At 39.6% G+C, this 27,766-nt stretch overlaps 1 protein-coding gene across 1 annotated transcript in view; it reads left to right on the top strand.

The window, feature by feature from the left end:
• The window catches only part of ZNF385D (zinc finger protein 385D), a 603,454-nt gene extending 588,902 nt beyond the window's left edge, over positions 1-14,552 (top strand). The window contains exons 6-9 of the mRNA XM_050939712.1: positions 4,133-4,363; positions 6,986-7,164; positions 8,452-8,553; positions 11,834-14,552. Of these exons, the coding sequence (XP_050795669.1) occupies positions 4,133-4,363; positions 6,986-7,164; positions 8,452-8,553; positions 11,834-12,067 (746 nt within the window). The 3' untranslated portion in view covers positions 12,068-14,552. The remainder of the gene's footprint in view (positions 1-4,132; positions 4,364-6,985; positions 7,165-8,451; positions 8,554-11,833) is intronic.
• The last annotated feature ends 13,214 nt before the right edge of the window (positions 14,553-27,766 follow it).

Here is a 27,766-nt window from a genome sequence, read left to right as displayed (position 1 = left end):
CTTTTATCACCCTTTAATAGCACAAAAATGGGCAAATAGATTTTATTCAAACATTCCAAAAATATTCATCTTCACATTTGAAAACAGAGACTATAATGGAGGTCTCAGTGTAACCCTGTAAAAGCACTCTGTATCTATACAAAAGCAGAGATACTATGCTATGAGTAAGACTATTTTAGATTTATTTCTGGCCTGACTGAAACCAGAGCCTGCTTCTGAAATTTTTACAGCCTACTGACTAGATCTAAGATGTTCAAATAACCTTTGAATACCCAGTTGGAATACAGTATACGTAAACAAAAACTTCACACCTTTTGGAGCTTACCCATAATTAACTAAATGTATGCAAAGAGCCAAACAGCTTGTGTCATTGTCCCAAATATGGGACCGGCTCATGAAATGGAACTAAACGTAATATGCACTATGATATAATATACTGATGTGAGATTTCTAAAAACAGCTACAGCACTCGACCCAAGGTTTAAGAATCTAAAGTACTGTCCAAAATCTGAGAAGGATGAGATGTGGAGCATGCTTTTAGAAGTCTTAAAAGAGCAACACTCTGATGCGGAAACTACAGAACCCAAACCACCAAAAAAGAAAATCAACTTTCTGTGGGTAGCATCTGTCTCAGATGATGAAAATCAACATGCGTCAGTCCACATTGCTTTGGATCATTATCAGGCAAAACCCATCATCAGCATGGACACATGTCCTCTGGAATGGTAGTTGAAGCATGAAGGGACATATGACTCTTTAGTGCATCTGGCACATAAATATTTTGCAATGCCAGTACAAATGTGCCATGTGAATGCCTGTTCTCACTTTCAGGTGACATTGTAGACAAGAAAAAGGCAGCATTATTTCTTGCAAATTGTAACCAACCTTGTTTCTCTGAGTGATTGGCTGGCCAAGAAGTAGGACTGAGTGGACTTGTAGGCTCTAAAGTTTTACATTGTTTTATTTTTAATGCAGTTTTTTTGTACATAATTCTACATTTGTAAGTTAAACTTTCATGATAAAGAGATTGCACTACAGGACTTGTATTAGGTGAATTGAAAAAAAACATTTTTTTTTACAGTGCAAATATTTGTAATAAAACATAAAGTGAGCAGTGTACACTTTGTGTTCTGGGTTGTAACTGAAATTAATGTATTTGAAAATGTAGTAAACATCCAAAAATATTTAAAATAAATAGTATTCTATTGTTGTTTAACAGCACAATTAATTTGTGGTACTTAGCATTTTAAAGTCTTACTTCTAATATGAAGTACAGTTTGAAAACATTAAGCCACATCAACAATGAATTAAAGAAGTAGAAGAAGGTAAGAAGAAAGGAGAAAGTTTTAAGACAAGAGGAGGCTATTTACTCTATCCATTTCCTGTGCCTTCTCTGGAACTGCAAGAGTGACTGCTGTCATTATACTGTATGATTATATTGCCTGCCTCTAAAGGCAACTTTTTGTTTCAACTCTAGTGTTGTTAAATTTGATTGTCTCTCTGCATGGACAGGTGACTTACACTTTAATCATGCTTAAACTATAAGAATAAAAATCCAAAAAGGAGAAAGAGAAGATTAATAAATTCATAGAGATTACAGATGAAAAGGACCATCTAGTCCACTACATTGCTAATACAGAAGCGTCCCCTACCATATATCTTTGTTCAGTCTAGTTTTAAAAATCCCAAGAGACAATGCCTGTACTCTATCCCTTGCAACACTAACCCCCTGGTTCAATGTCCTTACTGAGGACATTTTCTTGATGTGTAGTCTGTTTCATTCCATGACACATGTTAATACATCCTCCAGGGGTGAAAGTAACATAAAAGTCTTACCGGTATGGGGGCCCGCTCTGGGCCCCCAGAAGGGGCATGGCTTTGGGTGGAAAGGGCAGGGTTGGTGGTCAGCCTCCCCCAGCCAGCCCTTCCGCACTGGCCATCCCGTGCCACCCACGGCTCTTGTGGTGATTTAAAGGGCTTGGGGCTCTTGTTGCTGCTGCAGTAGTTGCGGCAGTGGCCGGGAGCCCCGGGCCCTTTTAAATCATCGGGCCCCAGGACAGCTGCCCCTTTTTCCTCACCCCCCGACCAGCAGCCCTCGGAGGGGCAAAAGGGGCAGAAACATTAGCACTTTAATGTCGTCTGTGTACGGGCCTGTACCGGCGGCCACTTGTTACCAGTATGCCTTACTGGCCCACTTTCACCTCTGACATCCTCAAACATTCCTCCCTTGTGTTTGTGTTTCTGTACTCATGCAGAGTACAAATACTCATTGACCATTATCATTCAATTAGTTTTTGTGTTGCCAAGGTTTTTTTTACATGTTTTCTCATAAATCAGTCTCTTTACTCCCATAATCATATATATTTTTTGCTCTTCTTTAAATTCACTATAATTTGTTGATGCATTTCAGGTGTGTGAGGGACCCTAAACTAAACACAGTATTTTAAGCACAGTTGCACCATGGACATATCTGGCCAGATTCTGCTGTCCTTACTCATGCTGGGTAGTACCTTTATTCCAGGAGTAGTCTCAATGAAGTCAAAAGGGCTTCTAATGGAGGAAGGATCTACCCAAAATGAGTAAATCTAAGTCTGACTATTGGGCTCCAATTCAGCAACCACGCCTCTTCAGGAAAGCACTTAAGCACAAACTTAATTTTAAGCACACATTTGAGTTCTACCGACGTTAAGCACATGCTGATGTGTTTTTCTGATTCAAGGCCCTGGAGAGGAACTAGCCTCTCCCTGTTCCATGATCTGTTATGCAATTTACTAATGGCATTGCCTTGTTTTGCCACCATATTTTACTGAAATGTCATTTCTTATTTATGGTCCAGCTTGATCCTTAGGCTTTATATATTATAATAACAAGTTTGTTACCAAAGTTATACAGTATTTCATGGCTAGGATGTAATTGGAGGGCTTTTTTCATAGCTACAGTAGGATGTAATTGTGTTATATTTTAAAACTGTAAAATCACAGTCACAAAGTAACTATTTCAGAATGTAAATAAAAAATCCCACCTTTTACAGTATTTTAACCCTTAGGACTGCAAATGGACTAAAGTAAACTCTGTTCTGATTGGCTGGGCTATCTCTAATGTCACAATTCATTTGCTATAATAATTTGTAAATCAAAGTCTAGGTTTTTTAAACATTATCTGCCACCTTTTACTCCTGTAATTGTTTCAATAACACTCAATCTTATTGTAAAAAATAAATATATAGGAGGTTGTATGGACTCTTTGTATATGATTTTAATAAATACATTTTCTTGTGATATTCTTCAAAAATATACAAGTAAAGGAAAAATATAAATCCACACATCTCTGCATTCTGATGCCATCACAAAATACTATAATTGAGTTTTATTTCATTATTATAATGATGTCTAGAGAATATATGTTGATTGTATCTTTAATTTTAGTTTACTGTATTTGTAATTTAGGGAAAGGAGTCTCTAGGTGAGCATAGGTGCTTCTTTATATGGGAAATTTCTAAATAATTAAAAATCTGTGTCACGTTGTATATAATAGTTATACACACATTTTTTCTAAACAAATTGAGTGTGTTTCTACAGCTCTATGAAAAATATAAAGCCCTGTAAGTAATGACTGTTATTTGGCTAAGATCAAGAGTAATATCAATTTAAGGTTTTGTCTTTATCTGACTCATTTCAGAACCACACATTTTTTAATATAGTACAGAATATTAAAAGATTTAAAAAATCAGATAATACATAGCAGTTATGGCACTTTATCGAACTCAAAGGACTTGTACAAATATTAACGACCTAATTTACTAATAAATGATATGACCTCTTTTAAGGGTTTATCCTGCATTTGTAAAGGAATGGCGTCAATGATGTAATATACCTTTTCAGTTTAAGAAATTTGTATGTCATAAGTGTTTGTATTATACAGGGGGACAGTGTGTGTGGTATTTCAATATAGCACTGTATTTTGCAAATGTATTCTAGTAATAAGAAAAAGGTCAAATTCAGTTGATGATTATCAGTAGTCAAAGTTTTGCTGAAATATTACATGTCTCTTTGTAGCTGCAATATTAACATGCCCAATGAAAAAGGTCAGTACATTTATTTTGTTTCCATCTCCTTCTTATTGTTGACTGCAGACCTTACCACTGGGACACCAGCAATATCAACAACAACAGTGGAAATTCGGAAAAGCAGTGTTATGACAACTGAAATCACCTCTAAAGTGGAAAAAATCCCCACAACAGCCACTAGCAGCAACACATGCCCTTCCGTGGAGACCGAGGAAGAAAAGGCAAAAAGACTCCTTTACTGTTCACTATGCAAGGTTGCTGTCAACTCCACCTCGCAGCTGGAGGCGCACAACAGTGGTGAGATGTAGCAATTTCTTTTCTGTCTCAAGAGCTCTGCAATTATCTTCCTCTGAATAGATTAGATCTCTTGCAGCAGGGGACAAAGAGGTGGCAGAAAACTGGCAATTACATGGAATTCATTAACTATTAAAGCATAAAAATGACAAGCAAAGAGTCTTTCATAAGGGGAAAAAAGGAAGTCTAGTGCCTGAAAGTTACCAGTTTTCTTAAATTTCACTTTTCATTGCTTCCAAACATTATGGTGCTAAGTAACAGCTTATACTCTCTTACTCTGACTGCCAGAAGCTGGAACTGGATGACAGGGCATGGATCACTTGATAATTGCTCTGTTCTGTTCATTCCCTCTAAAGCATCTAGCATTGCCACTGTCAGAAGACAGGATACTGGGCTAGCTGGACCATTGGTCTGATCCAATATGACTGCTCTTACCTTTGGTGCTCAGAATTTGCATACTTTCATTTATGTCAAACAGCAAAGAGCAGGGCTGGCTTTAGGCCGATTCCCATGAATCAGGCCCCGTGCCTAAGAGGGTCACACAACGTCCGAAAGAGGGGCCCCACAAGGTAAGGCTCCGGAAGACAACTGCTGCTGAGGAAGGACCCTCCGCGAAGTGCTGCCGGAAAGAGCAGCAACCGACTGAGCTGCCGCCGAATTGCTGCCACTATCTTTGGCAGCAGCTCAGTCGCTGCTGCTGTCTTCGGCAGCATTTTGGCAGCAGCTCTTTCGAATCAGACCCCTCACGTCCTAAAGCCGGCCCTGGCAAAAAGAATAGTTTGGTATAAAATATAACAAATTATTCTGAAATAGAGGACATCAGCCAGTCAAAATGCAAAGATCAGAGATCAAATTTCTTGCTGAACAATGATTTTTGGTAACTATACAGAATAAAAAATATAATCCCTGCACTAATTGGCTGATGATGGCTACTGCTTGGCAACTAGTGACTGTCTTTTCCCTAGATGTAACACTTTCTTGCCACTAGTGTTAGTAGTGTTGGAGAGCCTTGGTGTAGACAGGCCATCATCTGCTGGCAGCATATTAAATGCCATTTTGATTCAACTTGTTGTGAACAGGGTTAAGAATTCTGGTGTCAGTAGCCAGCATCTTGTCTATAATAGAACTCCTAACGTTGCTAGCACCAGTGGGACATTTTGAAAACTTTCCCTAATGTAAACAAGGCTGGAAAAACAAGACCTTAGGAGATAGCCAAGAACAGAAAGAATAGACTTGAAGAAGAGAGAGAAAGCTGAACTTAAAGCCTGAAACATGACATAGTGATAGAGATTACTCAGTGTTGACCTATGAGTTTATCTAACGTCTCATGAGTGATCTTAAGCTTGCTATAAGTAGAATGACATTGTAGGGGTATAGTATTGACTGGCGTGTATTTCATACTAATTTGGAAGACACAGGTGGGCAAGTAGGTAAACATAGGTAATGGGGTTATTAGGCTAAAGGCCTTATTGTATTAGCGTGAGACTCTGTGGGATTAGTTAGGGTAAAGACTGGGTTTTAGCTGAAATATTATAGGCCTAAAACGATGAAAGGTCTTAAATTGAAATCCAAAAGAGATAACCTTGGCTTGGTGTAATGTTCATTTAAACTGAGAAGAACATGCTAATTTATTGTTTCTGATGGTGACAAGAAGTTTGAGTAGTTTTAAATATTATAGGCCAGATCTTTAACTAGTTTAATTTGGTATGTCTCCATTGAAATCAATGTAGTCATATCAATTCAACATCAGATCAAGATCCAGCCTTGTGTGTTTATCGCAATAGAAAGTCAAAAAGTCTTGAAAATTTAGGTTACTACTCTGCTAAAGTATATGTGTGCGTGTATTAATTTTGAATAAAGATTGTAATACCATTATTCACATTGAATAGTGGCTTAAATCGTGAGTGGCCACATTAAAATCAACTCTATATGGTATTATTTAACATGAGTAAAGATATAACAATCAGAACCTTTATTATTGATTTTTGTCCATTTTTTTTTGTTGGTTAGTAACAAATGTGAGCAATGTCCATATTTCTCTTGTGTTTTGATTTCTGTCACGGGCCCTTAAGATCCTTAGATTGCCGCCTGGAGCTTGTGCTCTGTCTGAGTTATTTATTTTTTTGGAAGCTCCAGGATTTGGGAACTGATTATTTAATTGCAGATTCAAGTTTCTAGTACATAAAAAGTGCTGTTTATCATTCTCATCACAGAAGCCTACAAATCGCTTACAACAACATCTTTAATAGCTAAATCTCTCTTCCTTTTCAACTACAGTTCATGTCTTATTAGCAGCAAGTGTTAATGAAAGAAGTCACACCTATTTAACTTCACCTCAGGACATCCTGAGCATGCCGTTACTTACTGGTGGTGGCTGCTTATTCCTGGTTTGTTGCCTAGATAGGTGCATTTAATAATTAAATTCCAGGTAATTATATATTAAATGTGAAATATTGTTACTCTATTATCCTACTGATATAGGCAATGTGGACATGTTTCAAAGATAACACATCGGACAAAACAGAGATTTTATAGATAGATTAGATAATATGTATATAAAAGTTGAAATAATAAAATGCAGTTAACTTGCCCAAAATATCTCTTTCCTATTTGGAATCTCTCCAGGGACTAAGCACAAAACTATGTTGGAAGCTCGGAATGGAAGTGGAACTATTAAAGCCTTTCCCCGGACAGGCGTCAAAGGCAAGGGACCTATTAATAAAGGAAACACAGGCCTACAAAACAAAACATTTCACTGTGAAATTTGCGATGTGCACGTAAACTCTGAGACACAACTTAAACAGGTACTTAACCAGCTTGAACAACACTGAATCCTTGGCTCTGCCTTGTTTTCGTAAGGGTGAAGTACCTGCGCATTTAGCATGTCAGTGTGATGAGAATTCACATCCAAATGGAGCTTGCTGCTTTTGCCCTTTGTACTTGGGCTTGTGCTCTGTCTGTCTGTTTTCAGTATGATTTTCCATCAGATAAAGTACAATTCCTCAAAAAATACTGATTATATATTTTAAAACTGTTATAGAATCTTTCTCTAAACTACAGTGTTACAAGTGTCCTTAGACTACCATTATTGTCATGGCTTAATGAACCCTGTCATTTGGTGTTGTGTGATATTTGTATTCACAAGGATGTAGGTGTGTGTGGAGAGAGTCTTTTTATAGAACGTTGAAAAACCTCCTTAGCAGTGTGGGTTGTTTTTATCAGTGTTCCTCTGCAGCCAATAAGCCTCACCTCTAAATTGCAACTACACTAAGTTGGAGTCAATCATTCTCTCTCAGATGAACAAAGCCATTGTTCTGGAAAACACTTAGTTACTTTATGTGCCTTTTGAAATTGAAAACTTGTTAAGAGAAGTATGGAGATAAATACTCTGATGGACTACATTTGTACCTCTCATGCTTTCAGGAGAAAAAAAGGTTCCTTTCCTTGTTTATCTTACTTGCTATAATTCTTTTCAGAAAAAAAATCTAGAAAAAACCCAATTCTTAGCATCTAATGCACCATAAAATTTGTACAGGAAATTACAGTACATTCTAATAGTTTTTATGTATAGGCTCTGCACTGATATGGTTTTATTTTTAATTGACTGCCACTCAGCATTCTGTATGGCAGTCTTTCAGGTGAAATCTTGAAAGCTCCTGTCTGTCCTACATGGACATTAAAAGTCTCATGGCACTTTGTTTTTCGGTAGGGGATGCTCCTGGGTTCTCCCATCTCTGCTGTGCAGCACTTGGTGGGATTTTTCTAAAGGCCTAACTTTGCTCCCATTAAGTAAGCAGTTCTAAAACTCCCATTTGACTTCAGTCGGAGCAGAGTAAGACCAGGGCTGAGCATTTTGGAAAATGTCGCCCAGATACATGAAGCACTAAAAGCTCCTTCAAGTTGAAATACATCTAAATGGTTATTAATTATTGCTTTATTTTATTTTAATTTAGTCAAATTAATGCTATTGTGGAGAGCAATAGTCTTCAGGACTGGAGTATGCCTGTCGAAAGGCAGGAGTTGAAGTGAGCTATTAATAATGTGATACTGATTGAAAGAAGGTAATTTTTGTAATATCCCTTTTTTAACAGCACATAAGTAGTAGAAGGCACAAAGATCGAGCTGCTGGGAAACCCCCTAAACCTAAATATAGTCCTTACAACAAACTCCAAAAGGGAGCACATCCACTTGGGGTAAGCAAATGATTTTCTCTTCCATGATGTCCTACTGAGAAGGATTTTCAGAAAACATCACTGGGAAAAATATCCAAAAGTTGAAAGACAGAGTGGGCTCCAGAGTGTGTGCGTGCTGCAGGATATAGCACAGAATCTAGACTTGATCACATTCCTAAATCCGTTGCTTACATCCCTTGGGGCAGCTCAAATGCATCCTAGAAGTGAGGAATGTCAGTTCTTAGTAGTAGATGGAGTTGGGAAGTAGGAAGTGATAGCTCACTGTACAACTGAAGACAATTGAAATCTTTCTGTTAACTTCAGTGCACATTGGACTAAGTCCCATAAGCGCCCTTTTGGGAGTGGTACTGTAGATGATCTCAGAACAGGGTTCCATTATAAAGGTTATTAGAAAGAAAGACAGTCCAAAGGGGTAGAAAGATAGTTCCCCAGAATGATAAGGGCTATAAAGATCCTATCTACACCTTCCACAGTGAATGCCCAAGAAGTTAATGCTCAGATTGCTGGACAGGTTCCACCATAAAACACACAACATTTTTATTTTATTTTAATTTAATTTGTATTTATTAAAATTACCTAGATAAAATTAAACATAGTAAAAAACCTATTGTTTTATCTTGTGCCATTTCAAGCCAGGGCTGGTCACATTCCCTCCCACGGAAGAAACTGTGTCACGCCCAGATCTTGTTAACTTCAAAGACTTGGGCCAAAGGAAAAATAATGTATATTTGCATTTAATAAAATACTTCTAGTGTCTTGCATTAGTAATAAATACTCTAGGTCCCTGGGATAGTGGAGTGTAACATAGCATCCATCTATCAGATGATCTACCTGCGAATTCTTCACATAGCATTGCTAATGCAATACAGTTTTTCACTGAGATTCATTATTCTAGTATTTGATGCAGGCTCTTAACAAATCCCTGGTGCTGTACGTACCAGTCACTTGTTCGTGAGCTGCAGTGTACAAGGATCAGGGCTCTGTTGTACTAGATGCTGTACAGTTGAGTAACAAAGAACAAATGAATTGAAAGCCTATATAGTTTCAATAGAATACTAGCTCTTAAACTTTTCAAAGAATCAGAGCACCATGCTGCACTTTCTACATCAACAGTATCCTAAGGGGATTTTTTCCTCTTTTCCCAGTGGCAGAAATACACCAGAGTCACTAACAGCTTTGCTACATTCATGGGATCGTAGAATTTAGAGATAGGGGAAAGACCTAATACAGTTCTGTAACTCATCTTGTTCAACATTCTACCAATGTAGTATTGTTCCCTAATGTATGTTTTTCTAATGCTTGCCCAATGTAGTTTTAAATGTCTCATAGAAAGGGGCTTCACCACTTCCCTTGAGATATTATTACACAGTTTAATAGGTCTCACTGTTAGGAAGTTCCAGGCTACATTGGGACTCACTCTGTCCCTTTCCAAACTGATCGGTCCTGCACATAAAAAGCTAACATGACAAAAATTCCAAGTTGCTGTGATTCATTTTCTCGCTTTTCAAATCCATTTTATTATATAATAAAAAAGCTCCCATATCAACATGATTTTTCTGATAAATTTATTCTACATAAAGATTTTTTTAAAACCCTATTTAAATATAAATAGAAAATGAGGAAAAATAAAATCATAGAAAGGGAAGTAGAGAGCTTGCACCATGACCTGCTAAAGGGTGTGACATTGGTTGTTTCAATGACCATAAAGAAGATCTGGGGGTAGATTTTCATAGGCACAAGGGGAGAGTTAAGTGTCCAACACCCAAAACATCTCAATGGAGTTAGGTGCCTAACTTCCCTTTGTGCCTTTGAAAATTTCCCCCAAAATTCTTCAGCAAACTTGAAGTCAGCAGGCAAGGCAGCAGATCCAAGACCTGTGAGCTGATAACTTGTAGATAAAAACTGAACTTTTGGATGGTGGATAACGTTGATGAACTGCACAGATGAAATTCACTGTTGATTTATGGGGCAATCCTCCTGAGTCCAAGAGGCCAAGCTGGGGCAATGTGGTGTTATTTGAACACAAACACGCGCACACACACACAGTCTATTGGCTGGGGTGAAATTGGCCCTAATAAGTGAGAAATGTCCATATTTATTCTGTGATGTACAACTTTCTGAGAGAGAGAGTTGCAGCCCAGGGGCACAAGGCCTGATCCAAAGTCGACTGAAGTCAACAGGAGTCTTCCACTGGCTTTGGAGGTGGCCCATATTCTCATCTCGGGTTGTAGCCTCTCATATTGGGATAGTTTATGCACATATCAAACGTCAGTGCTAATACACTAAAATGAGATCTACCTCGAAGTGTATTTTTAATTATACTCAGATATAGTTAAGCATTTTGTACACATTGTGTGTGTTTGAAAGCTGTAAATGGAGAGTTTCATGGAGCAGATGCTTTAAAAGCAGGTTAAAGAAAAAGCTGCAGTGCTTAGCTACAGTACTACATCACAGCTCACTGAATAGTGATCGCATAAAGATGTACATCAAAAATGAATGTTCAAAACCAAGTTTTTAAGATACCTGTCAATTTTCATTGTCTCCATAACTGTGAACAGCATCTCGGTGAGAAATGCTATTTTACTAATTCCTCCCAGCAGGAGAGCCAGTCAGATAATGTAGAATAGGGAAAAGGGAATGCATCTCCCATTTGAATGCATGACAAATCAGGAGACGTTCACAGATGTTGTTAGGTAAAATCTTTTTATGTTTTTCAGGGGCAGGTGTTAATAAACAGTGGTTCACTGAGTATCTATTTTTTTTTAATGGAACTTACTTAGCAACAATAAAGTACCTGCTTTGTAATACATTCAAATGGGATGTGTTTTCACTTAGTTCTAGTCTGCAACATCACACTATCCAGATGGCTGCTTCCTCACTGATTGTCAGTTCTTTTTTATTCAATTTTTCCAGGGCAACTGCAACTCCCCTTAAATTTTGGGCAAGCTGAGTTTGCTCAGCCTATCAGGACTCACTAAAATGTTGATTTGAAATTATGTATCAAATTATAGGTTTCCACATTAAGATGTGAAACCAAAACCAAAATAATATTGGGTTTCAGTAGCCTCTACCAAAACAACATGGACATACTCCTTCCTAATAGGAGTGTGTGATATAGCAGCTCTTTTGTTACACAGATGCAGCTCACTTTTAGTGCCAGAAACTAAAACCACTCCTCTCTATCTATATTTTTCATATATAATCTAAGAAGAGTAACCTATCACGTGGCTAATATGAACAAATTCTGCTTTCTCTGTTTCTTTCTTTCTTTTCCTCACAGGTAAAATTAGTATTTTCAAAGGAACCTTCAAAGCCAATGGCTCCACGAATCTTACCAAACCCACTAGCAGCTGCAGCAGCAGCTGCTGCTGTGGCTGTGAATTCCCCTTTCAGTCTTCGAACAGCCCCAGCAGCTACCCTATTCCAGACTACAGCACTTCCTCCAGCACTCCTACGACCAGCTCCTGGGCCTATACGGACCACCCATACTCCTGTGCTGTTTGCTCCTTACTGAACTCCAAACAGGAATCAATTGTACTGCAATAATTTTTCAAAACAAAAACAAACAAAAAGAAGCAAATCAAGAACATGGAACTATGCAGTGTTATTTATAGTTTAAAGTATATATGAAGAGCCAGGACTTTTGATAGAGAATTGATCAAATTCTAAAAGAGGGAAGGGGCAGTATTTTCTCCAGATGAGAACATCCCTCTTGAATATTGACTGTTTTAGAAGTGATCTCCAGCATTGACTCACAGTGATATACAGAACTTGTAAAGCCTTTTTGACTATGCTTTTTGGCACATATTTCCCCTGAAATGTCTTTCCTGCTTTATGAAACAACTTACAAATTTGTCTAAAGGGCATTAACTGGTTCCAATGTACATAAAATACTTTATTCTGTAGATTAAAAGAAGAAGAAGAAAAAAGAAACACTGTGAATAGTAGTACCCTTACTGATCCTCCTGCCAAATGAGCAGTTACTGGGTATTTTTCTGAACAAAAGTAGCTACAATAGATGTCTTGTACAACAATAGTATTGTGTCTCTATCTATGCCACTAGGCTTATAACTGAGTTGCAAAAGGTAAAATGAACAAATTATCTCACTTTGTTAAATAAGCAAAATGACAATGATAATGTGGTGTTCCTAGTTAGAAAACTTTCCTTTCCTCTCCTCACCTAATAGAAAAAGTTAAAGTACAGAGACATACAGTAGATCTATGGTTAAGACAAAATAAGAGATAAAGAACATTTAGTGCAAAAATTCCATGTGCTGTACACTAAATAGGCACATTTCTATCTAAATGAAAAATATGTGTACAGTGTATGTATCCGAAAGAGCTAATACTTACAGGATGGAACTAACATGAAAGGCATAAAGGTGGACAGCAAAAATATTCCGTTTTCATGAGTCACAGAGAAGTATAACTTCATTAGTGATAGAACAAAGTGATGTCAAGAGTGGATTATTCATGGTCATACCTAGCATATGAAAACCAACTGTGAAAAACTGGCCCCTTTGAGAACAGGAGATTTGCCACTGACTTCAGAGGAGCCAAGATTTCACCCCAAGACTAGGACATATTCTTTTTATATCATACCAGTGGGGCTGTCTGTATTAAGTAGAGGTCAAAACTTGTTTGTTATAGGTATAGTAATAGAAATAAATATGTTCTATGATTTTATTTCCTACTCATGTGATATACACACATATATATAATCTAAGCAGCAACACACAATATACATATTATGAAATAATTGCACATCATGGGTCTGAAGCAAATACCATCTTTAGGATCCTAATGGACTCTACATTCTGTATCTGATCTTTGCTTCTTTGCAAGGTTTTAAAGCCTTATATATTCACTATGAGGCTTAAAGGGGTTGATAGTGTCCCTATAAAATAGGATTCATCAGGGGTATATATAGATATATTGTATATATGTTAGAGTAAGAAAAATAACTTATAAACAGAAAATTTACTATATAAAGTAATTATATAACCATTCAGTTTCATATGTGGATCATTAAATAGTAACAAACAGCAGAGAAGAAAATTCGGCATGTCTTGAATCTCTGATATGTGGTGCCTGCTTTTCCCCATAGGGATCTGAAAAATATCTGTTAAGATTATGGAGCGGACTGCTGAGTCTGATGCTGTCACTCTGACGTGTAGCTCAGTGAAAAGCCTACCGTACTTTTAAGACAAAGAAAAAAATTGAAACCATAATTTAAGGTCAGGTGTGTGTGTGGGGGGGAGGGGGCTTAAAAGATTTTATAACAATGCTTTTAATATAAAATAGTGGCCATGCGGTCGCTACCTAAAAGTGCTTGGGGTTAACATAAGCAGTTTGGGAGATGTACAAGATGGGAATATGCAGCACCCTGGATTTTCACTTTATTAGTGGGCCTTCCATACACATTTTTAAAGCTTATCTGAATATAATTTTTTTTTTACACAAATAAATAAAAGAGAGAAAGAAAAGGTGTTCCCTGGATGGCTGTGTCCAAAGAATTCCAAAGAGATGTGTTTATTTCTCTGTAAGGATAAATTAAAATAAGCTCTGTATTAATCATGTCTATTATTTGGTCCAGTTTATCTGCAAAAGTTTGTGCCTTGAAATCAAGTTGGTTGATAGTAATCACCTTAATCAGATACAGGACACAAACTACATACTGTGGTGATTTCAGGATTACTTACTTACATGAATTTCTTTGGCCCAAGATATTCATAAATAGGAGAGAAGGATCAGAGGGGTAGCCGTATTAGTCTGAATCTGTAAAAGCAGCAAAGAATCCTGTGGCACCTTATAGACTAACAGACGTTTTGGAGCTTTCATGAGTGAATACCCGCTTCGTCGGATGCATGTAGTGGAAATTTCCAGGGGCAGGTATATATATGCAAGCAAGAAGCAAGCTAGAGATAACGAGGTTAGTTCAGTCAGGGAGGATGAGGTCCTGTTCTAGCAGTTGAGGTGTGAAAACCAAGGGAGGAGAAACTGGTTTTGCAGTTGGCAAGCCATTCACAATCTTTGTTTAATCCTGAGCTGACGGTGTCAAATTTGCAGATGAACTGAAGCTCAGCAGTTTCTCTTTGAAGTCTGGTCCTGAAGTTTTTTTGCTGCAGGATGGCCACCTTAAGATCTGCTATTGTGTGGCCAGGGAGGTTGAAGTGTTCTCCTACAGGTTTTTGTATATTGCCATTCCTAATATCTGATTTGTGTCCATTTATCCTTTTCCGTAGAGACTGTCCAGTTTGGCTGATGTACATAGCAGAGGGGCATTGCTGGCAAATGATGGCATATATTACATTGGTGGATGTGCAGGTGAATGAACCGGTGATGGTGTGGTTGATCTGGTTAGGTCCTGTGATGGTGTCGCTGGTGTAGATATGTGGGCAGAGATGGCATGGAGGTTTGTTGCATGGATTGGTTCTTGAGCTAGACTTACTATGGTGCTGTGTGCAGTTACCGGTGAAAATATGCTTCAGGTTGGCAGGTTGTCTGTGGGCGAGGACTGGCCTGCCACCCAAGGCCTATGAAAGTGTGGGATCATTGTCCAGGATGGGTTGTAGATCCCTGATAATGCATTGGAGGAGTTTTTAGCTGGGGACTGTCTGTGATGGCCAGTGGAGTCCTGTTGGTTTCTTTCTTGTCTGTGATGGCCAGTGGAGTCCTGTTGGTTTCTTTCTTGGGTTTGTCTTGCATTAGGAGGGTTCTGGGTACATGTCTGGCTCTGTTGATCTGTTTCCTTATTTCCTCATGTGGGTATTTTAGTTTTGAGAATGCTCGGTGGAGATTTTGTAGGTGTTGGTCTCCGACTCAAAGAATACTTTCAGGAGAACACTGAACAGCGCACTGATACATAGTTACCCTCCCACCAACAGCACAAGAAGAAGAACTCCACATGGGCTCCTCCTGAGGGTCGAAATGACAGTCTGGACCTATACATTGAATGCTTCCACCGATGTGCACAGGCAGAAATTGTGGAAAAACAACATCGCTGGCCTCATAACCTAAGTCGTGCATAACGCAATGCCATCCACAGCCTCAGAAACCACCCTGACATTATAATCAAAGGAGCTGATAAAGGAGGTGCTGTTGTCATCATGAACAGGTCTGACTACCAAAAGGAGGCTGCCAGAAACTCTCCAATACCAAATTCAATAGGCCACTTCCCTCAGATCCCACTGAGGAATACACTAAGAAACTGCACCATCTACTCAGGACATTCCCTACACTAACACTGGAACAAATCAACATACCCTTAGAGCCCCGACCAGGGTTATTCTATCTACTACCTAAGATCCACAAACCTGGAAATCCTGGACGCCCCCATCATCTTGGGCATTGGCACTCTCACTGAAGAACTGTCTGGATATGTGGACTCTCTACACAGACCCTATGCCAGCTATCTCCGTGACACCACTGATTTCCTGAGGAAACTACAATGCATTGATGGCCTTCCAGAAAACACCATCCTAGCCACCATGGATGTAGAGGCTCTCTACACAAACATCCCACACACAGATAGAATACAAGCTGTCGGGAACAGTATCCCTGATGATGCCACAGCACAACTGGCTGCTGAGCTCTGTGCCTTTATCCTCACACACAACTATTTCAAATTTGATGACAATATATATCTCCAGATCAGTGGCACTGCTATGGGCAACCGCTTGGCCCCACAATATGCCAATATTTTTATGGCCGACCTGGAACAACGCTTCCTCAGCTCTCATCCACTCACACCCCTTCTCTACCTACGCTACATTGATGACATCTTCATCATCTGGACCCATGGAAAGGAGACTCTGGAAAAATTCCACCACGATTTCAACAACTTCCACCCCACCATCAACCTCAGCCTGGACCAATCTACACGGGAGGTCCACTTCCTAGACACCACGGTGCAAATAAGTGATGGTCACATTAACACCACCCTATACAGAAAACCTACCAACCGCTATGCCTACCTTCATGCCTCCAGCTTCCATCCCGAGCACACCATACGATCCATCGTCTACAGTCAAACACTGAGGTACAACCGCATCTGCTCTAACCTCTCAGACAGAGACCAACACCTACAAAATCTCCACCAAGCATTCTCAAAACTACAATACCCGCACGAGGAAATAAGGAAATAGATCAACAGAGCCAGACATGTACCCAGAAGCCTCCTACTGCAAGACAAACCCAAGAAAGAAACCAACAGGACTCCACTGGCCATCACAGACAGTCCCCAGCTAAAACCCCTCCAACGCATCGTCAGGGATCTACAACCCATCCTGGACAATGATCCCACACTTTCACAGGCCGTGGGTGGCAGGCCAGTCCTCGCCCACAGACAACCTGCCAACCTGAAGCATATTCTCACCTTTAACTGCACACTGCACAATAGTAAGTCTAGCTCAAGAACCAATCCTTGCAACAAACCTCCATGCCAACTCTGCCCACATATCTACACCAGCGACACCATCACAGGACCTAACCAGATCAACCACACCATCACCGGTTCATTCACCTGCACATCCACCAATGTAATATATGCCATCATTTGCCAGCAATGCCCCTCTGCTATGTACATCAGCCAAACTGGACAGTCTCTACGGAAAAGGATAAATGGACACAAATCAGATATTAGGAATGGCAATATACAAAAACCTGTAGGAGAACACTTCAACCTCCCTGGCCACACAATAGCAGATCTTAAGGTGGCCATCCTGCAGCAAAAAAACTTCAGGACCAGACTTCAAAGAGAAACTGCTGAGCTTCAGTTCATCTGCAAATTTGACACCGTCAGCTCAGGATTAAACAAAGATTGTGAATGGCTTGCCAACTGCAAAACCAGTTTCTCCTCCCTTGGTTTTCACACCTCAACTGCTAGAACAGGACCTCATCTTCCCTGATTGAACTAACCTCATTATCTCTAGCTTGCTTCTTGCTTGCCCATATATACCTGCCCCTGGAAATTTCCACTACATGCATCCGACGAAGCGGGTATTCACTCACGAAAGCTCCAAAACGTCTGTTAGTCTATAAGGTGCCACAGGATTCTTTGCTGCTTTTAGGAGAGAAGGGTTAAGCTCCTAACGTCATATTCAGGCACCTAAATAGGTGGGATGATTTTAAAAAGTGCTCGGCACACAGCGGCACCCAACAAGGTTACAAATGGGCCCATCTCTAAAGCATTGAGCCTGACACTCAGAGTATCCAAGTCAGTCCTCTCATTTAGGTGTATAAATACAGTTTTAGGAGCCTAACTTTGATCTCTTCTTTTTAAAATCTTGGCTTGGGTCTTTAGAATATTCATCCTATGTTCTGTATGCAGTAGCTGTGATGTCATCAATGTGTGTGCCTATCCCTTATTGAAGGTGACAGTGGTTTTCAATCTATGCTCAATTGTACCATTTGTCAGCAGAGTCTTTCCTACTGGTCCACAATTTGAAACATTTGAGAATCAAAGGGAGGACTAGAGTGTTGGGACAGAAGATGAAATAATATGTGGAATGGAAAAGTAGGAGAACCACTAACCTTTTTGATAGTCTTGTGCATGGCCTACTAGTAGGGGAGGCACATACTGTACATTCTGCCACGCTATCACAATGCCATTAAAATCAACAGACCCATCTTTGTGAACATGTTGTGGCCTGTGGCATGTATGGAGGCACAGTACTAAGGGGAGAATTAATAAAAGTTTTGCTAGAAATAAACAGTGTCATTCCAACTATTTCCACCTGCAACTTCACTTTCTGTTTCTTGGACCTTTTTTTGTCACAGTGCTCTATGGAACAGTTTTTGGCCACACAAGTCTCTCTTAAATTTCAGCTGTACACAACAATCTCAAACCTTTTTATGTCTCTTACTCACTACCTAATAAAGGATAAAGCCTGAATGTTAGAATGTATAGTGGATTTTCTTTGCCTTGCTGTCCCCCTACCTGTTGAGCAGCACCTGTTTGTCAGGAATAGATCAGCATCCATTGGGATCCAATCTCCTCTGCTAAACAGCTGTTTGCTTAATATTTTAATAAATAAATGTGAAAACTACTAGCAGAGCAATCTGCTTGGTGAATGGTGAGGCCAATCCATGTGCATGACTGCAGCATTTGGAATTGGAACTGTCATACTTAAGCCACATTACACACACTTGTGTCAGTATGCCCATGGCAGCAAGAATAGTAAAAGAAGAAATGTCTTTTCTTATTTCATTTTAACTAAATATAAATAACACTACAGGACTAGACAGAAGCCTAAAGCCCATGGAAATGCCTCTCTTCACCCAAGATATGAATAAGTCATTGGGCTGACAGAATGAAATCATGGTTGCTGGGGAAAGGGCTGTGTATGTATTCAGACAAGCTGATATGTTCAATGATGTTTTCTTAGATTTCATGCTAAGTTTTAAAAAATGATTGTTCTGGTCTGACCAGAAGTCATGATGTTATATTTATGGGAAGGGTCTTGTTTTATTTTTTACAAACTATCTTTTCTGGTAAACCCTATAATTTTCCAGGCATTTGTGCCTTCAGACATTTGGTCTGAAGATTCATCATTGTTCTGAAAAGAGAGATTAGTTACTTTCCTGAGAGCTAGTATAGACTTTAGGCTCTGCTAGGTCAATAAGCAAATGGTGTATTTACAGAAGCATCACATGAACTGGAAAGGATGAACAATGGCACGGATGTGGCAAGGAGTATTTATTTTTTAAGTGTACATCTTAATTATTTCAAAACAGTTGATACACATTCTACACCTAGAATAATTAAGTCTGTCATTTTAGAAGGGAAAAACCACAAAACAGGCTGCATACTTGTAAAGACATACAGTCTTTTCAGATGCTGAAGGCACAGAGCCAATGCACAGAAGCCATGCATGCAGTTTTTATTGTCTCACACTCATTCATATATTGATCTCCAGTATAAAAGGTCATTCTCTACCTTGATGGTTTTGCCTGTCTGTTGCACTTAAGTGACCAACTGAATTGCAGAACCTTGGCATGCCATTCCATCAGAGATGATGCCACCTGTTAATATCTTATTTTTCCTCTGCCTTCTGTTCCCCAAACAGTAGACCTCTTTTTGAGTTTCCTTTGTAAATTTTTACCTCGAAAGTATTGGGGTAAAATTTTCAAAAGCACTTAAGTGACTTCAGAGCCTGTCTCATTTTCAAAAGTGACTTAGACGCGTAGGACCAGATTTTTAAAGGTACTGCCTTTCAATGAGACTTAAGCTCTTAAGTGTCTGAGTCGCTTTTCAAACTGTGACTAAGTCACTTAGGTGCTTTTGAAACTGTTACCCCGTAGTACCTAAGTATTTGCACCTTGTGTCCCAGGCCGTATTTGCTCTTCAGCAAGTCCCATTACTTTGTTGACAGTGAATCATGGAAATTTCTGATTTAAGGTTTGGCCCACAGTTGCGGGGAACATTCCATCAATGATAAATTAATAGGTCTCCATTAAACTCATTGCTATCTCAACCAGATCTTTAAGAATCTGAGAAGAACAACTCTGCAAAGGACGCACCAAACCTCCTCTCTAAGAGGTTATTCCAGTACTGGACCTTGCTGTATTTAACCTTCTTCATTCTGTAAACCGAGGAGAAAGATGGTTATCATGCATACAGAGCCAGAGGGTCAGCTGCCAGGGAAATGAAACAAGGCCTAGTAGGCTTTACAGTCCCAGATCCAAAACTCTGGAATGTCTAAAGCCTGTAAAGTTTCAGCCTGAACACCTGTTCCTTTTGAAGCCAGTGGCAAAAATTCCTTTGACTTCAATGGCAATAAGATTTTACCCTCAATGGCTGGAGCCTAATAGGCTCATACTAACCTCTTCACAATCATGTACTCTTCCAAGTGTCAGTCAACTCTGAGGTGAGTTCAGATGACAAAAATGGATAAATAAACTTGGTGGAGTTTCAAGCCTGCATTAATGTCTGTCTAACATTTGCAAGCAACTTTGCATTGGATTGCTACTCAATGGCCAGGAAATGTATGGAAACCAGAAAAAGAATTTGACCCCCCATGGGCCTTTTTCTTATGTTTCGGTGAAGTGCATGAGGCATTAACAGCAAGGAAAATTCTGCAGCTGCTGGATGACATATAGGACCAGTGATGTTACATGAGCTTAGGTTTTAAAAAATAATTAATGTGATGGTGAAGGAAACCTGTGGGAGAGAGGTTGGCTCACATTTGTCAGTGATCTTATGTGGGCATGACTGGAATCTAGTATTTGTACTATGCACAACTGGAACTGAACATTTGCCTGTATAATTAGGAACAAATCTGGATATTAGTGTCTAGTGCAATACCATAACATATAGGGTACATGAGACAGGTCCACACTTGGTGTAAACCAGTATGGCTCCATTTAAATCAGTGGAGGTATGCCAGTTTACACCAGATGAGAAACTGGCCATATGGGTTGTAGTTCATACATAGTTTTGTCCCTGTAAAGGATCTCCGGGATTTATAGTTTATATTTTGCTTTAATAGTCTTTGAAATTTCCACTATATTTCAACTGTCCCTTTCAAGCTTTCTTTAGCAGTGCTTCAGTATTCATACATTCTTTTCACAGGAGACTTTGAGTGCAATGTGGAGTTGTAAATGTAGATTGAAGAAGCTGGCATTCAAAAACCTAGCTGATGAGCCATTGGATCAGAGTCAATAAATCACAGGCTGAAGTTCAGGCAGCATTGAAATAATAATAATAATATATTTTCTATAGAGGGAAAATGTACATTACAGTACAGTAACTGCCATAGTTAAGGTTTCACAGTGCTTTCCCTTCTAACCCCCATTTCACCTGCTCACAACTTTCTGAAACATTCATCTTTTGGGCTTTAATATCTTCCAGGCTTCATCTCTGATTAAATATGAATTTTATTTTATATGTGTACTAAACATGGGTCTACATTTTTGAGACCAAGGAAAATGGAAAGGGAATGAAAACCATTAACTATACATTAATTCTCACATTTTTTAACAGTTCTAGCACCATGTCAGCTGGGGACAGAGAGTTGACAGTGGCCATGGAGAAGTGCCTTTGGGTTAAAACTGGTTTTGACTTGGTTTGCCAGAGGCTACACTGCAGATGCTTACCCTGGGAGCAACTAAATTAGAAGGGGCAGGGAGCAGGCAGAGCCATGGTTCTGATCCCCCCATTGTGCTGTCCAGTGGAGCTGGTTAGTCACATAAAAGGAGTAGGCAGAATCCCATAAAAGGGTGTAACAAATTACTGTTCCATCTTTTCCCCAGACAACAGGGTATCCCAAGAAGGATCTGGAGATACTACTAGTCCTCCCACAGGAGGATGTTGGTAGGCAAGCTTCGAAAGTTTATAGGAGAGCAATTTGCCTCCTCTGATGTTTCTGAGGTCCAGAGAGACAAGCTAGGAGTGGCCGCTTTCTTCCTTCACTGGTTGAGTAATAAGGCAGATAGTTTGATGGAGAATGTTTTCACTGTCAGTTTTCCATAGAAGGTTTCTTCTAAACTGATCAGCAGTGAAACAGTTAACAATGTTACCAGTATAGCTGTCATCCTTAGGTTTCAGAGTTAAAGACCTCAATGAGATAAATGTGATAATTCACATCTCTTAGAGCTATTATTTTCTAGCTGGCCACACACTCCAAAGACAATACTTAATTGGTTTAAAGTTGATATACCATTTCATAATTGATATATCTTTTCACAACCACTAAGGCTACCTAAGAAGTTGGGGAGAAGGTTAATTGAAATCTTACATCTTGGAGCATCCAGCTGATGGAAAAATAAAATTCCAAGAAGAGACAGTTTTAAACACTTATAACTTCCCCAGTAATCAGTATGTTCATTTGAAAAGTCTCAGAAAATCCATTGTGTGTGGAAAGAGCAAGTGCCAGAAGTTTGGGGAGGATGCACTATATAAATTGTAATCCTTTCTGGAAGTGCTAATCTCAATGTAACCATCACGATGGAGCCAGTATGGCTGCTACATCATAAAAGTATCTAGGTTTCATTTACTCTGCTTCTAAAATTTAATTTACTATAATATCCTCACAAACTCTATAGTTAATAACCTGAAAAGATCAGTCTTTCCTGAAACCCTTGCTGGCTGGAGGACCACAATGGAGAAAACCCTCTTGGATGAGCTAGTATCTGCATATGCTTCTCCCTTGCATATTTGTCTTGATGATCTGTTCTAACCAAGTTTATAGCTCAGCTTCTATGTTGGATGGTGGTGGGCACCCAGGAGACAGTTATAGTTCCCTGATTCTCTACCCAGTTCTGCACCAGCTCCTGCCTCATCATTGTTTAGAGCAGACTGAGGCTCCCCAAGCAACTGTATTCCTACTGGTGATTGAACTACAACTAAGACTTCTCCCCATCTCCTTCCATCCTCAATACAGCCCTTATTGCAAGGGCCGGGATGCCAAATGCTGTGTGAGGAGGCTCTGCACCACCCAAGCACTACTCCATGCTAGGTGAATCATTAGCAGAGGAGTTACTGATATTCTCATCCCCTTTGCAAAGCAAAGCAAACAGGCGGAGAAAAGAATGTGGTTTGCATGTTTTACTGACATCCACGGTGTTTATCTGAACATCAACGTTCCAGAAAACTAGCGGGATGTTGGTGATGGAAACAACTACCATAGAAACACTTTATCTGTGTCTTCGTAAGAATTTACAGCACCCTCTAGTTTGCTGTATCACTCAGACATGCATGATTCAGAGCCTATTCAGGGAGATCTTGAATACTCTCAGTTCCTAATTATTTTAACGGGAGATGAGGATGCTCAGGACATTACAGGGCTAGGCCCTTCAGGCAGCAGATCTCTGTTTCCAAGGAGCTTCAAAGCTTTCCTAATCACGAAAGCCCTCCATTCCTGTTCCATTTAAAGTCAATGGGAATTTTGCTATTGGTGTCAATAAATGTAGGATCAAGCCCTTTTTTCCAACTGCATTGCTAATAATCTTTCAAAACGCACTTAACACTTTCCTCACAGCAGTGTTTTGGTAAGCTAATATTTCCACAATGCAGTCCACAAGATATCATAGAGCTGTCTCTCATGAGTATACCCTGCACCTACTGTGTATTGTATGTGAGGAAACAACCTGGTGAGTCCTTCACTATATATAACCAGTAATTAACATCTGCAGAAGTCTCTATTATGTGCCCACTTATACGTTCATACCGTCACCTACTGAACACAGTTAAAGTGTTTCCACAGTAGATGTTTCCACCACCAGACTGATATTTCACCAGCCCTGGTCTAAACTGCAAGCCAATGTATAAACCAGAGATGGGCCTGAACCAAAATCTAAGCTTTTAACGTCATTAAAAAAACTTTCGGGACAGTAAAACATTTAAGATACAGACGCAAATTTCATAATTTGCAGTATTAAATACACTTTTTTGTTACTTGTATGTGCCCTAGCCAAATATTCCAGGGACTTCTCCCCTGCCCCCAAATTCATAGTGATCTATCAAAAAAAACCCTTTAATTTTAACAGTTTATTATAAATATTTTCCATACTTCTGTATGTATTCTTCTCTCTCCACATCTTTCACTTGATAGAGAGCAAAGATACGCTGAAGAATTTCATGGGGCAACGGATAAGGTTCGGTGCCTCCTTATATCATAATGCAATTTAAAATGATTCACTGAGTGCTAACTGCATGCCTCTCCAAAAGATTATTCAATTACTTTTTGTCATGAGCTGAAAGCTTTTGGAGGAGTGTAAGAAATGTGTGTATATTTGCATTTCAGAGGAGCGGGTCTTTTTAATATCAACTGGTATCTATTTCAGTTGTCACGTTAATTCTATTCAGAGTGGTAGCTGTGTTAGTCTGTGTCAGCAAAAAGAATCAGGAGTACTTGTGCACCTTAGAGACTAACACATTTATTTGAGCAGAAGGTTTTGTGGGTTTGGAGGGGAGGGCAACAAAGGTGTGACAAGATTATGGCGATCAACAGATGGCTTAGGCAGTGGTGCTATAAGGAGGGCTTTGGGATGTACGGCCATTGGGAAGCATTTATGGACATTTATGGACAGAAGACTGTTCTCTCGGGATGGACTTCACCTGAGTAAGGAGGGAAATAGACTTCTAGGATGGAGGCTCGCCCAACTGATTAAGAGAGCTTTTAAACTAGGAATTTGGGGGAGATGGTTGGGAGATGTCCAGGAGATCTCCACGCCGGAATTTAACCTTGAGAGGGAAGAAGAAAAAGTAAGAGGAGATACAGCCGTGGACAGAAGAATTGACATAAGGAGGAAGGGTAGTGTAGATACCAGACTAACAGATGATGCTGGTGGTAGAATATCTGTGCCTAACAGGGTAAAGAATGTCAGTGAAGCCAAACGGCAAAAATTAAGATGTCTGTATGCTAATGCAAGGAGCCTAGGGAACAAAATGGAGGAACTAGAGCTACTGGTGCAGGAAGTGAAACCGGATATTATAGGGATAACAGAAACATGGTGGAATAGTAGTCGTGACTGGAGTACAGGTATTGAAGGCTATGTGCTGTTTAGGAAAGACAGAAATAAAGGCAAAGGTGGTGGAGTAGCATTGTACATCAATGATGACGTTAAAGAAATAAGAAGTGATGGAATGGACAAGACAGAGTCTGTCTGGGCAAAAATCACACTACCCTTGAGGTAGTGCTTGGGGTGTCCTACTGACTGCCGGGATCTGATTTGGATATGGATAGAGACCTCTTTAATGTTTTAATGAAGTAAACACTAATGGGAATTGTGTGATCATGGGAGACTTTAACTTCCCAGATATAGACTGGAGGACAAGTGCTAGCAAGAATAATAGGGCTCAGATTTTTCTGGATGTGATAGCTGATGGATTTCTTCACCAAGTAGTTGAAGAACCCACAAGAGGGGATACCATTTTAGATTTGGTTTTGGTGAGTAGTGAGGACCTCATAGAAGAAATGGTTGTAGGGGACAACCTTGGTTCGAGTGATCATAAGCTAATTCAGTTCAAACTAGATGGAAGGATAAACAAAAATAGATCTGGGACTAGGGTTTTTGATTTCTCAAGGGCTAACTTTAAAGAATTAAGGAAATTAGTTAGGGAAGTGGATTGGACTGAAGAACTTGTGGATCTAAATGCAGAGGAGGCCTGGAATTACTTTAAGTCGCAGCTGCAGAAACTATCAGAAGCCTGCATCCCAAGAAAGGGGGAAAAAACCATAGGCAGGAGTTATAGACCAAGCTGGATGAGCAAGCATCTCAGAGAGGTGATTAAGAAAAAGCAGAAAGCCTACAAGGAGTGGAAGAAGGGTGGGATTAGCAAGGAAAGCTACCTTAGTGAGGTCCGAACATGTAGGGATAAAGTGAGAGAGGCTAAAAGCCATGTAGAGTTGGACCTTGCAAAGGGAATTAAAACCAATAGTAAAAGGTTCTATAGCCATATAAATAAGAAGAAAACAAAGAAAGAAGAAGTGGGACCGCTAAACACTGAGGATGGAATGGAGGTTAAGGATAACCTAGGCATGGCCCAATATCTAAATAAGTACTTTTCCTCAGTCTTTAATAAGGCTAATGAGAAGCTTAGGGATAATGACAGGATGACAAACAGGAATGAGGATATGGAGGTGGATATTACCACATCTGAGGTGGAAGCCAAACTTGAACAGCTTAATGGGACAAAATTGGAGGGCCCAGATAATCTTCATCCAAGAATATTAAAGGAACTGGCGCATGAAATTGCAAGCCCATTAGCAAGAATTTTTAATGAATCGGTAAACTCAGGGGTTGTACCGTATGACTGGAGAGTTGCTAACATAGTTCCTATTCTTAAGAAAGGGAGAAAGAGTGATCTGAGTAACTATAGGCCTAATAGTTTGACATCTGTAGTATGTAAGGTCTTGGAAAAAATTTTGAAGGAGAAAGTAGTTAAGGACATTGAGGTCAATGGTAATTGGGACAAGTTACAACATGGTTTCACTAAAGGTAGATCATGCCAAACCAACCTGATCTCCTTCTTTGAGAAGGTGACAGATTATTTAGACAAAGGAAATGCAGTAGATCTAATTTACCTCGATTTCAGTAAGGCATTTGACACGGTTCCACATGGGGAATTATTAGTTAAATTGAAAAAGATGGGAATCAATATGAAAATTGAAAGGTGGATAAGGAACTGGTTAAAGGGGAGACTCCAACGGGTCGTACTGAAGGGTGAACTGTAAGGCTGGAAGGAGGTTACTAGTGGAGTTCCTCAAGGATCAGTTTTGGGACCAGTCTTATTTAACCTTTTTATTACTGACCTTGGCACAAAAAGCGGGAATGTGTTAATAGTTTGCTGATGACACAAAGCTGGGGGGTATTGCTAACACAGAGAAGGACCGGGATATCATACAGGAAGATCTGGATGATCTTGTAAACTGGAGTAATAGTAATAGGATGAAATTTAATAGTGAAAAGTGCAAGGTCATGCACTTAGGGATTAATAATAAGAATTTTAGATATACATTGGGGACACATCAGTTGGAAGCAACAGAGGAGGAGAAGGACCTTGGAGTATTGGTTGATCACAGGATGACTATGAGCCGCCAATGTGATATGGCCGTTAAAAAAGCTAATGCAGTTTTAGGATGCATCAGGCGAGGTATTTCCAGCAAAGATAAGGAGGTGTTAGTACCGTTATATAAGGCACTGGTGAGACCTCATCTGGAATACTGTGTGCAGTTCTGGTCTCCCATGTTTAAGAAGGATGAATTCAAACTGGAACAGGTTCAGAGACGGGCTACTAGGATGATCCGAGGAATGGAAAACCTGCCTTATGAAAGGAGACTCAAAGAGCTTGGCTTGTTTAGCCTGGCCAAAAGAAGGCTGAGGGGGGATATGCTTGCTCTTTATAATATATCAGAGGGATTAATATATTAGGGAGGGAGAGGAATTATTTAAGCTTAGTACCAATGTAGACACAAGAACAAATGGGTATAAACTGGACACTAGGAAGTTTAGACTTAGAAATTAGACGAAGGTTTCTAACCATTAGAGGAGTGAAGTTCTGGAACAGCCTTCCAAGGGGAGTAGTGGAGGCAAAAGACATATCTGGCTTTAAGACTAAGCTTGATAAGTTTATGGAAGGGATGGTATGATGGGATAGCTTAGTTTTGGCAATTGATCTTTGATTTATCAGCAGATAAGTATGCCCAGTGGTTGGTGATGGGATGTTGGATGGGATGGGATCTGAGTTACTGCAGAGAATTCTTTCCTG

This window comes from Gopherus flavomarginatus, chromosome 2, assembly GCF_025201925.1.
Source record: "Gopherus flavomarginatus isolate rGopFla2 chromosome 2, rGopFla2.mat.asm, whole genome shotgun sequence".
Lineage (NCBI taxonomy): Eukaryota > Metazoa > Chordata > Testudines > Testudinidae > Gopherus > Gopherus flavomarginatus.
This window is presented reverse-complemented; position numbering and strand designations above follow the sequence as displayed.